Source organism: Mus caroli, unplaced genomic scaffold (assembly GCF_978045245.1).
Source record: "Mus caroli unplaced genomic scaffold, Mus_caroli_1 scaffold_9, whole genome shotgun sequence".
Lineage (NCBI taxonomy): Eukaryota > Metazoa > Chordata > Mammalia > Rodentia > Muridae > Mus > Mus caroli.
In genome coordinates, this window is record NW_028227264.1 from 76,764,184 (window position 1) to 76,780,713 (window position 16,530).

General features: G+C 48.1%; 1 protein-coding gene across 1 annotated transcript; it reads left to right on the forward strand.

Moving 5' to 3' along the window:
* Positions 1-8,735: 8,735 nt before the first annotated feature.
* On the forward strand, positions 8,736-10,679 carry Cstb (cystatin B). The gene is made up of 3 exons (XM_021175003.2): positions 8,736-8,913; positions 9,978-10,079; positions 10,366-10,679. Exons 1-3 carry the CDS (start codon positions 8,848-8,850, stop codon positions 10,492-10,494), a joined length of 297 nt encoding a protein of 98 aa, XP_021030662.1. The 5' UTR covers positions 8,736-8,847; the 3' UTR covers positions 10,495-10,679.
* The last annotated feature ends 5,851 nt before the right edge of the window (positions 10,680-16,530 follow it).

A 16,530-nucleotide genomic window follows, 5' to 3' on the forward strand; every position in this document is an offset into this window, starting at 1 on the left:
CATACACACACATATACATACACACATATATACATACATACATATATGGAAGGTTGGGGGAGGGCATAAGAGAGAAAGAGACGTTAGTGGATTCACTTAGTTTAGATGTCCTGATAGTTAACTTTGTCAAACAGTTTTGGAGCTCCAAGAACACCAAGTCACACACAGAGGTAGGTGACACACACTGGCTGCTACACAGGCTAAAATATCCCAAGACGGTTTCTGGCTTTGGACCTGGAGCGATCTAACTCCCAGTCACTGATGTCACTTGTTTGACTTAGGACACACAGGTGATGCTTCCTGCTGTGTGGGACTGTAGCTGACAGTTCTGCAGCCACAAGTCACATGTCTGTATGTGGCAATATCCTCTCACATCCATGAGGCTAGGCTCTTGTCCCTAGGCCTGATGAAGATAAGGCTGAATGTCAGGATCCCAGGTCTTCAGGAGAGACAGAATTGTCTGAAAGACGCTATGAAGCATTGAATCCCTGGATCCTGACACCCATCGGCCCAGAGGTTCCCCCTCTCCCTCCCTTATCTGTGGAAACATTCCTCTATTTGGTTTGTTATGTAAATGAAAAAGTTGGAAAAGTTGAGGCTCTGTCTGGCTGCCTCCTCCTTCCCTCAGAAATCAGGCCACAACTCGTGCACACCACTCTTTACTTTCTATGGAGGCAGCAGGGACTTGTAGGTAAGTGTCCCTTACCTCTGCCACTCTGAACAAACAACTCTCTCCTATGGACCCAAAGTTGGCTTTGAGTTATAGCCGGGTTCCTCACCTGCTGGAAAGTTGTAAGAGATTTCGCTGATGGTGTTTTCTCTCTCTCCCTCTCTGTCGGCCTCCTCATACTGTCCATTGAAGGAGTCTCTTTCCCTGGCTCCCTCCCTCCCCCACTTCTCTCTCTGCATCACAACCCCCAACCCCCCCACCCCACACCCTGTTTCATTAGCTAGCCCTGCCAGGCCTGGAGATCCACTTGCCTCTCACTGTTTCCAGAGGGCTAGGGTGAAAGATGTGGGCCACCACAAGGCCTATTCTCTGTGAGCAAGAGGAGGTCCCTACCTAAAGGAGCTCCTGGCACATTTCACTGGCAACAGAGCCAGCAATGAAATGACAAACACATGTGCCGGAGCTGACTCATCACAACTGTGAGAAACAGGGCAAGAGACCAAGGCTGGAGATGAATCTTAGTAGGACATAGCATGCATCTCTGACAGAAAAGTTCATCAGAACAGCAATGCGGTACATAAAATAGACCTCAGAGTAGACTTAGAGAGCTAGGTGGCTCAGTTGCTGACGCGCTTGCCTTGCAAGCTTCAGGACCTAAATTGGATTCCCGGTCCCATTAAAGAATTGGACACGGGAGGCTGGAGAGTGGCTCAGTGGTTAAGAGCACCTACTGCTCTTCCAGAGGTCCTGAGTTCAATTCCCAGCAACCACATGGTGGCTCACAGCTATCTGTAACTGGGATCTTCTGAAGACAGTGACAGTGTACTCATAAATAAATAAATCTTAAAAAAAAAAAAAAAGAATTGGGCACAATGGCAGGTACTTATAACCCACTTATAACCCCAGTAACAGGGAGGTGAAGGTAGGTGGAGTGCTAGGATTCAAGCTAGCCACTCTAGTCTAATCTGTAAGAATTTGGGTCATAAACCTATTTCCCAATGTCATAGACACCATATGCTCCCAAGGCAGGGATTTGGTTTTTTTTTTTTTGTTTTTTGTTTTTTGTTTTTTTGTAGTATTTATTTATTTTGGTTTGGTGAGACAGGATTCCTCTGTGCAGCCCTGGCTGTCCTAGAACTCATTCTGTAGACCATGCTGGTCTCAAACTCAAAGAGATCCACCTGCCTCTGCCTCCCAATTACTGGGTTTAACGGTGTGTGCCACCACACCCAGCTCATTATTGTTTTTTCAGATAGTCTAGAATAGCTCAAAATTTCTGATCTTGCTTCAGCCATCTAAGTGTTGAGATGACACAGTCTCTGCTTCCATGCTGGCTTCCAACTTGGGGGAGGGGGGGGGGTCGGGAGTGTCTTGTCTATTTGTCCATCAAACAGCCTTGGGAACAGAACATAGCCTTGGGAACAGAACACAGCCTTGGGTTTAGTGCGGAGATAGCTGCAGGAGCTATTAGTCAGCCACAGAAAGGAGTGTGCCTTTCCATGTCCCCAGCCTCTTCTCCCTGTGATCTCATGCTGCCCCAATTCTTGCAGAATTGAGCAAAGGTTGGTGTGAATGGGTTTGTTTGTCCTGAGTTTTATAAAAATAGGCGGAGCCAAGAGCCTGCTTGTTATGATATCTTTAAGTCATCTTTTGGGCAGATTTGGTAGTAAAAGCCTGTAATCCCAGCTACTCAGAAAGTCAAGGCTGGAGAATCTAAAGGCATGGGTAACTGAGTTCGATCTCCCTCAGTGCACAAAGGTGAATGAGTTCAAGGCCAGCCTGGGCAACTTAGACCCTGTGTCATGATGAAAAATGAATTAAAGAGCCTGGGATATGTCTAGCAAAATAGTCAAGGAAGGGGCTGGAGAGATGGCTCAGTGGTTAAGAGCACTGGCTACTCTTCCAAAGGTCATGAGTTCAATTCCCAGCAACCAATGGTGGCTCACAACCATCTGTAATTGGATCTAATGCCCTCTGCTGGTGTGTCTGAAGACAGTGACAGTGTATTCATATATACATTAAATAAATAAATAAATAAATAAATAAATAAATAAATAAATAAATCGTTAAAAAAATAGGCAAGGAATCTAGCCTTTTAAGGCCAATTCTAGTTGTTAGGCCTTCCCCTCTTCTTCCTGCCTCTGTCTCTACCCACACTATGACACACTGACACCCTCACACAGTGAGCCCTGGATAAACAGCCTTACTTGTTTTCTCTGGGGCTGTCCTGTCTGTTTCCACAGGTGTCCACCTCCTACGGGGAAAGTGTGGGTACCCACAAGGAAGTATCAACAAAGAACTGTCTGTCTGCTGGGGAAATCTCGAAGGCACAATCCACACTGTACCTCTAGTCTGTCAGTAGCAGAGCCAGCAGCTATGAAGGAAACTACCCCTCTATGGTCTGCATCTCCTCTCCTGCTTCCCTCCATGATTCTAAGATTTAAAAAAAAAAAAAAAAAAAGAACTTCTGGAGCTGGAGAGATGGATCAGCAGTTAAGAGCAATGACTGCTCTTCCAGAGGTCCTGAGTTCAATTCCCAGAAATCACATGGTGGCTCACAGCCATCTGTAATGGGATCTGATGCCCTCTTCTGGTGTGTGTTTGAAGACAGCTACAGTGTATTCATATAAATAAAAATAAATTTTATATATATATATACTTCTGCCTATCTCTTATCTCTTAGTTCATAGCCATAGACACATAAAACTTCTTACTGGGCCAGGTATGGTAGCTCAGGAGGCAGAAGCAGGCAGATCTCTGAGTTTGAGGCCAGCCTGGTCTACAGATGGAGTTCCAGGGCAGCCAGGACAGTTACAAAGAGAAACCCCATCTCCAAAAAAAACCAAAAAGCAAGCAACCAACCCAAACCTTTTTGCTGGTCCACGCTCTCAGTCTCCAGACTGAGGAAGCTGAGGCAGGAGCATCTGAGTTCAAGACCAGCCTGACCTACAGGGTCAGGTATCAAAATTAAAAACCAACAGGGAGTAGACAGAAGGGTCAGAGGATAAAGTGCTTTCTGCACCAAGTATGGAGACCAGAGTGTAGATCTCTCTAACACACAGAAATGCTGGGTGGGCAACGTGGTTCTCACAGGGTACAGAGACTAGAGTTCCTTGGAGCAGGCTGGCTATTTACAGTAGCCTCAGAATCAAGTGGCTATCCAGACATTAGTAAGCTCTGAGAGAACCTGCCTCACTGAGCAAGGTAGAGTAAGCTGAGGAAGACACCGGACATCTACTTGGGCCTCCCCACATGTATGCGAACACACATGCACAGGGTACACCCACATATATGCAAACATGCATGTGTGTGTATACATATACACACAAAGAAAAAAATCAAAACAAAATAAAATTACACATTCACTCCCTTGACTTACCCACTCTTGTGAGCCCTCTGTCCCCTCAGAGATGGCTCACATAGAGGGGTCCCAGCAAAGTCACTGTCTCTTTCCTGTGGTGTCCCTTGCCAGTCAACCAAGCGTAACCCCAGCATGGGAGGCAGCACCCTGATTGGCCTCTTCTGCAACATGCTGGGCCCCTATTTCCTGTAGTTTCCCTTTATAGTGGGCAGAGCCAGAGGGCCAGCCCCAGCATCAGACAGGTCCCAACAGAGGACAAAAGGGCAGGTGGAAGAGAGATGAATGAGTCAGAGATCATGACTGAGTGAATCTTGTATGTCTGACTGACTAACAACCAGGATGTCTCTTTATTTTACAGATTTCACAAAAAAGGGCAACCTTAAGATTTCAAAAGACATATGGATCATATCGTTTTTGTCCCCGGACAAATGTTACAAATAGAGAATGGTCATTATCATACTCAAATCGATTTATAGTCTACCTGAGCATTTATGACATATGACATTCTGGACAGTGAACCATTAATCAGAGAGAAAAACATCTGAGTCAGTCTAAGCGAGCTCCCAAGCCTTGAACACTGCACAGTGATTGAGCTACAGCTTGTGAGTTAGTCTGGTTTAAAAGTTAGAAAGCTCTCCCAGGCTGCAGGCTAGCCTGTTCTATTCATTTGTCTTCTCTGTGTCTTTTAAGACCTCATCATAACTTAAGGTGAGTCAGTCTGTTTATGATTGGTAAATTCTTATATTTCTTTTATATTATTTTTATATCATCTATATATATTATCAAAGGTTGTTGTAGGCAAACTAACTTTGTTATTAAGCTTTTTCCCCCCCTGGGGGCAATGTCCTATAGACTACAATCCGAGCCATTACCAATGAGTTTGCTTAGGGGCAGGTATGCCAAGAGGATTCTGGGGCGATCCAACGTCTTTGTCCCTTTCACAATCTCCATGGCAATGAAGATTCTTGAGTAAGGCCAAATAAGTTTACTTCTTTGAGAGCAGAAATCATTTTCTGGGGAAAAGACATAAATGAATCCTAATGTAAAAAGTTCCCCACAGATGTAACACGTAGAGATCAGAAACCCAGGTTAAAGACAGCACAGTGGCGAAGACAGCATCCGGCTTTGCTTTGTGAACTGTGTCAAACAGCTTCCTGGCTCTCGATGGTTTTCACTAGTCAGGGCTATGCCAACAGGCTTAACTGGGTTATAAAGACGTATTATAAATAATATAATATATAATAGAAATAAACACTTATTCCTTCTTTTTCTTCCAGAGAGTTACTAAGGTTGGGATTTAATCTACAATCAATTCAATCAATTCTGTATTATTATATGTATGTGTGCATGCATGTATGCATGCATACATGTATATGCGCATGGGCGCACATGTTGGAGCAAGCACATGGAGACTAGAATTCAAATTCAAGCATCATTCCTCAAGAGATGTCCACCTTATTTTTTGAGATAGGGTTGTTCCCTTGGATCTGGCTCACGGATAAGGATCAGGCTGCCTATCCTGCCATTCCGGGGGATTCACCTGTCCTATGCAGGAACTGTAAGAGCCAGCCATCCCACCTGTCTTGATTTTTAAAAATGTGTGGAGGTGCTTTGCCTGTGTCTTAGAGTTTTGTTATTGTTATTTTCTAGGAAGAGACACCGCGACCAAGGCAACTCTTATGAAAACATTTAAATTGGGCCTGGATTACAGTTTCAGAGGTTCAGTCCATTATCTTTATGCCAGGAAGCATTGTGGCATGCAAGTAGATGTGACACTGGCTGGAGAAAGAGCTGAGACTTCTATATCTTGATCCACAGGCAGCATGAGGAAACTGAGACCTCAAAGTCTGTCCTAGTGGCACACTTCCTTCAAAAAGGCCATACCTACTCCAGCAAAGCCACACCTCCTGTTAGTGCCCCTCCCTATGGGAGAAATGTCTATTCAAACAACCGCATTGCACTCCTTAGCCCCAACAGGCTTATAGCCATATCATAATGCAAAGTGTATTTAGTCCAACTTCACAGTCCTGATAATCTGTAACAGTCTCAAACTTGTTTAAGATTTGTTTATTTATTTTATGTACATGAGTACACTGTCACTGTCTTCAAACACACACCAGAAGAAGGCATCAGATCCCATTACAGATGGCTGTGAGCCACCATGTGATTGCTGGGAATTGAACTCAGGACCTCTGGAAGAGCAGTCATTGCTCTTAACCGCTGAGCCATCTCTCCAGCCCCCAAACCCCATCAAACTTTTTTAAAATCCAAAGTTTAGAGTCTCTTCTGAGACTCATGCAATCTCTCAACTGTAAGTCCCTATAAAAATCAAAATCAGAAAGCAGATCACATACTTCCAACATATAATAGCACAGGATATCCATCACCATTCCAAAAGGGAGAAAGGCGAGCACAGGAAGGGAATACTGGACCAAAGCAAGACTAAAACCAGCTGGGCAAAGTCCAACCTCTGCATCTCCAAGTCTGATGCCAAAGTGCTCTTGAGATTTCCAACTCTTTCAGCTGTGTTGGCTGCAGCATATGTCTCTCTCCTGGGCTGGCTCCACTCCCTGTTAGCAGCTTTCCTCAACAGCTATCCCTCGGCTCTGGTATCTCCAATATCTTGGTTTCTCCAAGGCAATCCGGGCTTCACTTTCATAGCTTCACATGATGGCCTCTATAGGCCTCCACCCATGACACATACCTGGCCTCAGCAGCTTCCCTTGACCTCAGAGGGAGATTCCATAACCCCTGTCTTCTATCCTCGCCTCTAAAGCCAGAACCATGTGACCGAAGCTGCCAAGCTGAGGCTGAGAACCGACCCCCTGCTTTCCTTCACTGCCTGAGCTTGGTTGTCCTGAAACTTGATCTGTAGACAAAACTGGCTTCACACAACTGCTGGGATGAAAGGCATGCACCCCCACACCTGGCTCTAAACTTTCTTTTAATTCCTTTTCGAAGGTTGAAAGCTTAGCTGGGCAGACTCTTGCTCTGAAGTCACCATTCCCTTTATTTAAACATTTGACTTTTCTGTTACCTGTTTAACTCCTTAAAAAACAGGGTTTAGCTCCTTTCCACCTCCTGGTGCCCCCTTTTCTGTACATTTTGTATTTTTTACTTCCTCAGCTTGCTCCTTTTCATTATAGATCTTCATAAGAGTGACCACTAACAACCACACAAGAGAGTTGATACTGGGCCATTTTGAAATTTCCTCTGCCAGCTCAACTAATCCCAAAGACTTCAATTTAGCCTCAGGAAGACTTTTTAGACAAGAGCAAAAAAGCAGCCACGTTCTTAGCCAAAGCTCGAGAACAGTCTCTAGGCCACATACAAATAGTTTTGTCCTCTGAAACTTCTTGAGCCAGACCCCCAAAGCTCACATCACCTTCATCACCACTGTCTTCCATATTCCTACAACTATGGCCCTATGAACTATTAAGTGATCAATTGCTTTTCTAACCCAAAATCCACATTCCTCCAAACCAAAGCATGGTCAGGCCTAATCCCAGCAATACTCCAGTGTCTGGTACCAACTTCTGTCTTAGTTTGGGTTGACTGCCTCCACCACAAGTCTCTGTGTATGTCTGGGCACCACTTGCATCCCTAGTGCCCATTGAGGCCAGGGGGTGGAGAAATAGGATCCCATGGAACTGGAGTTGTGAGCTAGTATGTGGGAGCTGAGAATTGAACTCAGGACCTCTGGAAGAGCAGCCAGTTTTCTTAACTGCTGAGCCATCTCTCCAGCCCCTCACTCGGCTCTTTGACTGGGTTCCAAATATCAAATTCAGGCTGTCACACTTCCGTGGCAAGCCCCTTACCATGAGCTACCTCTGCGCCCCCAAATTATTTTTAATTTTTTTTTAAGCCAAGGTCTCACTGCATAGTCAGGTTAGCTTGCTTAGCCTCTCAAGTGCCAGGATTGCAGGTGTATACCATCATGTCCCGCTATCAAATTGTGACAGTTTTGCAAAAGGAGACACGGGTTTGAAGGTCACTCAAGTAAGAGCACTGACAGAGGGCATATCCGGGGTCCTCATGGTTCCCAGCCTGTGTTGGGCGTGTGAGAATAGAGTCTCACCCAGAATAGACCACCTACCCAGCTCTGTGGTGATGGGGCTGGGATCCCCAAGCCCCGCCTACCGCCTGACAAGGCCATGTCATTCAAAAAGAATGGAAGCTCTTATTTCATGGGGTTATCAGGACCCAAAAACTCAGTCCACGTTGGGGAGGGGAGGAAAGGACGGGGCCGGGGGACAGGGAACAGGGATCTGAGACGTCTAGGTCCTCAATCATTTATTTCTGTACCCACTCCATGGAAGGGCGGGGTAGGGACCCACCAAGACCCCCACTTAATATTCACAGGACAAGGGGAAATTGAGATGGCCAGGGCTGTACTTCGTGTCCACCTACTCCATGGAAAGACTAGGACCCCTTCTCACATCTCTGCATCCTGTGAGGACCCGGAAGCCCCTAAGCCGGGTCAGAGATACTCCTACAATCACTTCACGACCATTGAGGGGCAATCAGGACTCCCAGCCTCCCAACCCCTGTTAGTGTCCGTTCAGGGAAAGGACGTGACGCACCCACCATGCCTCACCCTCCGCCCACGCCCAGCCTGGGTCTCCTGACTCTGCTTGGAACCGAGGGTGGTGACAGTAGAGTGAGCGAGAGGGTGCGGCGCCCCGCCCCGTCGCTGTCACGTGGCACGGGTCCGGGGGGCGGAGCCAAGCCAGGTTTTTCTAGGGTCCAGGCACCCAGGTCTCCTAGTTGGCTCTGTCTTCAGCTTCTCCGCGCTACCCCGATTACTGCTGCCAAGATGATGTGTGGCGCGCCATCTGCCACAATGCCAGCCACGGCCGAGACGCAGGAGCTCGCTGACCAGGTGAGGCTGGGCCCAGGTCAGGCCAGCCTGAGCCAGGCCTGCGGAGACCCGGCGGCCTCAGGGACCGGCCTGTCCAGACCGGCCAGGTCCTGCAGCGGGTTTCAGGGGCGGCCACAAGTGTGACTGGGAGCTGGGGGCTCTGGACCTGGTTGGAAGATTCAGGGCCGGGAACTGGGGCGAGTCTTCTGCCGCTTGCATACAAGAGGGCCACTCACCTATTAGGGAACTAGCCCCGGATCGGTGGAGGGATCCGCTGGTCCCAGAGAATTGAGGAAGGCAGCTGTTAGAACCTAGACTGCACCTTTTTGACGTACACCCAGGCCTAAACAAGAGAAAGCCAGACTGGGCTACAGTGGTTGTCTCCTCAAAAGAAAGAGCTAGGACTGTTTAGCTCAGTGGCAGGAATTCAACTGATACCACCACCACCATCACCAACTCTGCCCCTCAGGGAAAAAAAAGATCAAAACCAGAAGTTGTAGAACTTGCTTGTGCCTAGTCTGAAATGAAGGTGTGGACCTTGGGCCCAGGCTGCCCTACTGTTAGCAGAGCAGAGATTCAGTACAAGGTAGGGGGAGGTTCAGGGTATTAGCAAGAGAAGAAAAGTTAAACAAGTCCTCTCTTCAGCTCTCCTGCCACGCCCCAAGCCCAGGACCCTGTCCACTAAGCCTAGCTGATCTTGGGACGTGTTTGCTCTGACTGAAGTGGCCAAGGAGGAGTGAGTCAGCTCCACGAGACCCTGGAAATGAGGAAATGTTACAGACACACTGGCCAGGCAAGGGAACCTTGGCCACGTGCCATGTCAGCACTCAGGAGGCAGAGACAGGCGAGTCTCTCTGAATTTGAAGCCAGCCCAGTCTGCTTAGTTCCGTGCCAGCCATAGCTACACAGTGAGACCCTGTGTGTCCCCCCCACCCCCACCAAAAAGGGAGCTGTGTTGTCCTTTATCAGTGGGGCCGACAGTTTACCATGTCCCCCGGAGTGAGGAACTCCGGTGTTGAAGGCTGGCGGGGGGAGGGGGGCACCTGTGCGTGAATCTGAGTCCTTCCTTCTCACCCACCATCCAGGTGAAGTCCCAGCTTGAAGCGAAAGAAAATCAGAAGTTTGATGTCTTTAAAGCCATATCCTTCAAGAGACAGATAGTGGCTGGCACCAACTTCTTCATCAAGGTGGGTACTTGATAGTCGCTTGGCATGAACTGGGGACATAGTCTCAGAGTAGAGCAGAGTGTCCTGCAACTTCCTGCAGAGAACCCCTTAAGGGGACTTGTACATGTTCTGAGAGGATGAATTTGGGGGTGTTAGGGTTCCCGGCCTTAAAGGAGGAGACAAGGGTTATCACCGGCTAAGTTAGTGGCTGGTGTCCTGTTCTGGCTCAGTTTCTAAGGCTGGGTTAAGCCTGGAGCTGGAACCTTACCTTTCACTCACAGGTCTGTCTGTCTGTCTCTTCCTCCAGGTTGATGTGGGTGAAGATAAATGCGTGCACTTGAGGGTGTTTCAGCCCCTCCCTCATGAAAACAAGCCTCTGACCCTGTCCTCTTACCAGACCAACAAAGAAAAGCATGATGAGCTCTCATACTTCTGATCCGGGGATTCCTTTGCACCTGTGTTTGGGACCACGCAGTAAAACACCCCTCCATGATGGAGAGAAGGGAGTTGAGCAAGTTTCTTTTGTGATTCTCAAACTGCGTTGTATTTTGCATCCTTCCAAATAATTATTTTCAGAAAACTGTATATGATCTCTCTAAATATATATTTTTAGAGACTATACGAACTGTGTCCTTAGTTTTAATTTTTCCCCCTTTGTTTGAAAAAAATCACTGTCACACCAGGCAGTGGTGGCTCATGCCTTTAATCCCAGTACTCAGGAGGTTAAGGCCAGACTGGTCGGTCTTCTGAGTGAGTTCCAGGACAGCCAGGCTACACAGAGAAACCCTGTCTCCAAACAAACAGATCACAGTTATAATGTAGATATACCAAGAAAGGGCAAGTGATGTGTTTATTTTACTTCTACATTTATTTACCGACGGATATGCTCATGAGCATATACGTTCATGCCGCGGTGCACATTGGAGGTCCGGGGACAACCTGCTGGAGGTGAGTCTCTCCTTCCACCATATTGCTTCCTGGGATTGAACTCAGGTCATGAGGAATGACAGCAAGTGTCTTTAGCCACTGAACCGTATATAAACTGGTACCAATAAAGATGCGGAGACATCTGTATAGTGTACGGCTGTTAACCTTTTGCTAGGGCAGTCTTTGAGCTAGCCATACAGCCGACTTCCCTGCCATTGCGTCCTCACCATGTGGCTCTCTCTGCTTTACCTCCCTACATGGCTTCCATTCTGGTGGGTCTTCTGTCTTTTTGCCCTACTTCTGCCCCAGCTTCAGCCCCACAAGCTCTTTATTCATCATCCAATCTGAGCCAATCAGCAGCCAGACTGTGCTCCGCACTGTTGCCAATTGGCCAGACTGAGGATCACGTGACTTCCACAAGGCAGTTTGCGTTTTCTTTTTGGGCAGGTGAGGAAGCCCGATTTACATATCCTGGCGCTGCCAACATAGCAATTAACAATTGAGAATACAGGAACACACCTCCATAGCCAATTGATTCAACACGTATGGGGATGGGTCATCCCAACAATTCATAGCTGAAGTGACCCAGCGGGTAGAGTCTCTTCTGTGATAGACATGACCTGCGCTAGCCTGGGAAAGTCTTTCGGATCTAGGGCACGGTAGTGACCATGTTCGCCGAGTCATAGCACCTAGGTGGGAGAGTCAGGACCGCACCTAGCATCCACCCTTCCAGTATTGCTCATCCCAGCCAGGGCTATCCGTTCCCATGGCTCAGTCTCCTCCGATGAAAGGTTTTGAGGGAGTCACCAGGCTGCAGGGATGCATTCATGTGTTGACACACCACAGTTGTCAGCTACACACTTCAGAGCACAACCTGGACCTTTGTGTTCCTAAGTGGAGGCGTCCTGACCAGTCAACCTTCCAGAACCTGCTTCCCTTAGGAAGGCCAGTGCTCTCCCGTGCAGGTCAGTGTCCTGACCCTTAGACCAGGCTGGATGAAGACGGGTGACATACTTGAGTTCAGAGTCATGCTGCAAACACAGTCCTGAGGTCTGCTGAACTGTAGTCACCTTCAAAGCCCCTTGAGACTGTCTGCAGACAGACTTTTGAACCCTGGTGATAAGGACAGTGAGGGGCCTCCAGTGAGCTCCCAGAGCTGGGGAGTGGGTGGTGCAGTGAATAGTGGGCTCAGCCTCCTGTGCCACACAGGGCCTCAAGAACAAGCCTGTATCTCAGAGGTGCCTGCTGAGCATTCGCCATGATTGGAGCCCCAGCACCAAAGACAGCAGACAGTGAAAACATGCATAGTGGCCAGGCGGTGGTAGTGAGGCTGAGTGGATCTCTGTGAATTTGAGTCTAACCTGGTCTAAGAGAATTTCAAGACGGCAGAAGCTGTCTGTGTACAGAGAAAGCCTGTCTCAAAAATCAAAGTAAACAAAAAACCAAACCAGAAAAACCATACAAAGTGAAACCTGCTTTGCTCTCGAGACCTGACATGTTCCCACTCAGTGCATGAGACAGCAGGTAATGAAGATGCCTCTGAGGGTGTAAGAAGGGGCCAATATGTCATCCAAAGGGAGATGAGTCAGCAGCTGTGGCTGGAAATCCCCTCTTCCTACAATGAGCAACCAGAGTAGGCAGACGCTGTGCTTAGGATTAGAAGTTGTGGAAGCAGGATACACGGAGCAAGGTCACTGTAGGACCATGGATACAAGCTGTAGTTGACAGGGGGCCTGATACGGACATGGGTGGGTATGGTGGATTGAATAGGTATGGACCCCATAGATTCAAGTGTATAAAGGCTTGACCATAGGGAGTGACACTATTAGGAAGTATGGCTTTATGTCCTTGTGTAGGTAGGCTTTGAGAGCTCCTATGCTCAGGCTCCGCTCAGTGTGGAAAGTCTCCTCCTGGCTGCCTTTGGATCAAGATGTAGAACTCTCGGCTCCTCTAGCACCATGTCTGCCCAAACCCTGCCATGCTTCCCGCCATGATGATAATGGACTAGACCTCTGAACCTGTAAGCCAGCCCCAATGAAATGTTGCCCTTTGTAAGAGTTGCTGTGGTCATGGTGTCTCTTCCCAACAATAGAAACCCTCACTAAGACAGTGGGTAAAGTGATTTCTACAAGGTAGCCAGCCTCATCAAATGCTTCCCCCGGAGAGGATGGAGGAGACAGCAGACTGGAGGTTGCTGGGACACTGTGATACCAGGACCACAGACCCAGGGTGTGCACCATGAGAGCTGAAGAGCTGATTAACTCCTGCAGGAAATGTATAGCAGAACCATATCACCTCAGGCCATCCCGGAGCTCACAGCATGCTGGTGAGATGCTGCTGCTTTTTGTTTGTTTGTTTGTTTTTGGTGTTTTGGGTTTTTTGAGACAGGGTTTCTCTGTGTAACCCTGGCTGTCCTAGAACTCACTCTGTAGACCAGGCTGGCCTCGAACAAATTCACCTGCCTCTGCCTCCCCAGTGCTGGGATTAAAGCCGTGCGCCACCACTGCCCAGTGATGCTAAAGCCTTGTTATGTTCAGACTCCGTTTTAGAGAACCTGACCTAAGTTTGAACTCAGGTAAACTAACAGGCTGGTATCTAGCATTAGTTTCCAAGTTGCCCCCCAACAAAACCTAAGCCTAGCTCCAGTCTCTAGGCTAATCCCCAACAAGACCAGAGTCTCCAGGTTACACCCTTAACAAGACCAGTGTCTCTAGGTTATTCCCCCAACAAACCTGCACCCCAGATTACAAGCCCACCCCCTGCCTAATGACCACCAATGCAGGGGGGAGCAGAAGTTAAGTTTATGATAGGACTCCCAACACCAGCCAATTGTGTTAAAGGCCATAATAGCTTTCCAATTAGATGTTCACACAGCATTGCTTGCTGCTTACTTACTATAAAGCCTTACCCCAATAGACATTCGGGGATCCCCACCACCAAAACTGTCCTGCGTGACAGTGGTGCATTGGGGCAGCCCTAGCTAGCCATAATAGAATAAAGACCCTGCTGTGAGTTGCATCAAATCAGCTCCTGTATGTGTTTTTGGGGGAATCACTAACATTTCTCTGGCACAACACTGGAGGCTATTAGATTTTTTTTCCTCACCTGAGAAAACAAGGGAAGGACGAGCTCTGTGGCCTCTGGCTCTGTGTGTGGTGAGGTAGGGCATCAGAACTAGGAGGGAGCATGTGATTGGGCAGAGTGGCTCATCCATGGTAACCAGAAGGCCGATGGAGGCAGGAAGGGACCAAGGAGGTCCAGTTATGTACTTCAAAGGCACAGCCCCAGTGACCTCCTTCCTCCAGCCAGGCCCCTCCTCCTAAAGGTGGTTTATCTATGGATTCATTCTTGGATTAGCCATTGATGAAGTCACCCTCCCATGCAGGTCACCTCAGAACACTGCTGTGGGACCAAGCCTCCAGTCTAAGAGTCTTTGGGGGGGGGTCTTTCTTTCTTTCTTTCTTTCTTTCTTTCTTTCTTCCTTCCTTCCTTCCTTCCTTCCTTCCTTCCTTCCTTCCTTCCTTTCTTTCTTTCTTTCTTTCTTCCTTTCTTCCTTTCTTCCTTTCTTCCTTTCTTCCTTTCTTCCTTTCTTCCTTTCTTCCTTTCTTCCTTTCTTCCTTTCTTCCTTTCTTCCTTTCTTCCTTTCTTCCTTTCTTCCTTTCTTCCTTTTCCTTCCTTCCTTCCTTCCTTCCTTCCTTCCTTCCTTCCTTCCTTTCTTTCTTTAAAAAAGATTTATTTATTTATTTTTATGTATATGAGTACACTGTAGCTGTACAGATGGTTGTGAGCCTTCATGTGGTTGTTGGGAATTGAATTTTGGACCTCTGCTCACTCCGGTCAACCCCGCTTGCTCAGTCCCTGCTTGCTCTGGCCCAAAGATTTATTTATTATTATATCTAAGTGCACTGTAGTTGGCCTTCAGACGCACCAGAAGAGGGCGTCAGACTCATTCCGGGTGGTTGTGAGCCACCATGTGGTTGCTGGGATTTGAACTCAGGACCTTCAGAAGAGCAGTGCTCTTACCTGCTGAGCCATCTCGCCAGGCCTGGAGGGTGTTTCACACCTAAACCACAGCAGACAAGTCAGGTGGTGTGAATGAGAGGTGGGGGCCTGATGGGTGGGTAAAAGGAGCCATGTTCCCTTTGAGATCTGAGAAGGAGGTCATGGGAGCTGAGGGGTGCCTCCGACTTCCCAGACTGTAGAGAATGAAGGCACGTGCTGGGAGAGAGCTCTGAAGGAGGGAGCACAGACATGGCCGGAAGGCCTCAAAAATTCCTTGGGAGCCATGTGGAGACATTCTGCTTGCAGGATCTGAACCAGAAGAACCAGAGCTAATGACTTGGAGGCCTAGCAAGCTGCTGGTTAGAAAGCCCAACCTTCTATACCAATAAAGATGCTGGGTCCCCAGCCTCACTAGATGCTCATTTTGGAACAGTGGGCAGGCAACAAAGTCACACCCTCACTAAGGACTTATGATGGGCTATGACCCTTCTAGACACTGGAATGCAGATGTTCTTATGATTTTGATGGACGTACCTTGCCTCAGAGTGTCCTACCTGAGCAATGTGAACAAAAGACTCAGAGTTAAGCAAAGCCATTCATTGCTTGTGGCACCCTATGGTAGGTGAGGCCTCTCCCTGTACCTAGGGTCAAGCCCTGCCCCAGAAGCTGGCACCTGCCTGACATCTCACCACCTCTGTCCCCTTGGAAGGAAAATGATTGGCATGTGTCAGTGTTGTTCAGGCTGACAGCATCACCATGCTGTTTCGAGCACCAGCACCACATTTAAGTCCAGATGGGAGAGACAGGTGAAGGATACCTTGCCACAGCATAGGCAAGAATGGACTGCTCCGGCTGGAGAGATGGCTCAGCAGTTGGAAGTACTGACCGCTCTTCCGAAGGTCCTGAGTTCAAATCCCAGCAACCACATGGTGGCTCACAACCATCTGTAATGAGATCTGATGCCCTCTTCTGGTGTGTCTGAAGACAGCTACAATGTACTTGCATATAATAAAAAAATAAATCTTTGGGCTGGAGTGATCAGGGCTGGAATGAGCGGAGGTCCTGAGTTTGATTCCCAGCGGCCACATGAAGGCTCACAACCATTTGTACAGCTACAGTGTACTCATATACATTGTTTTATGTATAAATCTTTAAAAAAAAGAGTGAGCTGCTCCAAGCTGGGGTTTGTGTGGCCAAGGAGGTTTGAAGGTGCTCACTCTGCCTCCACATATGAACCCAGCCTCTTGACAGACGTTCCTCAATGCTGCCCTGGTGGGAATGGAATTGAGAAAGTACTAATTAAAGGGTACTCCTTCCCAAGAGCCTCAGGCCTTCGCTCGGGATCTCAGAGCCAAGCAGCAAGCACTGGGACCCAGCCCTCAGGCATCAAGAGGTCTCAGTTACTGTTCTGAAGGATTTGCATCCAGTGTCTTCATTTAGTTGGGTGGAGTAGCATGTACTGGGCTGGGTGAAGTCTGAGAGGCCTAGCAGGGCAGCCAGGAATGTTAACAGTGTCCTTGGCCACAGGGAGAAGAGTCAGCTG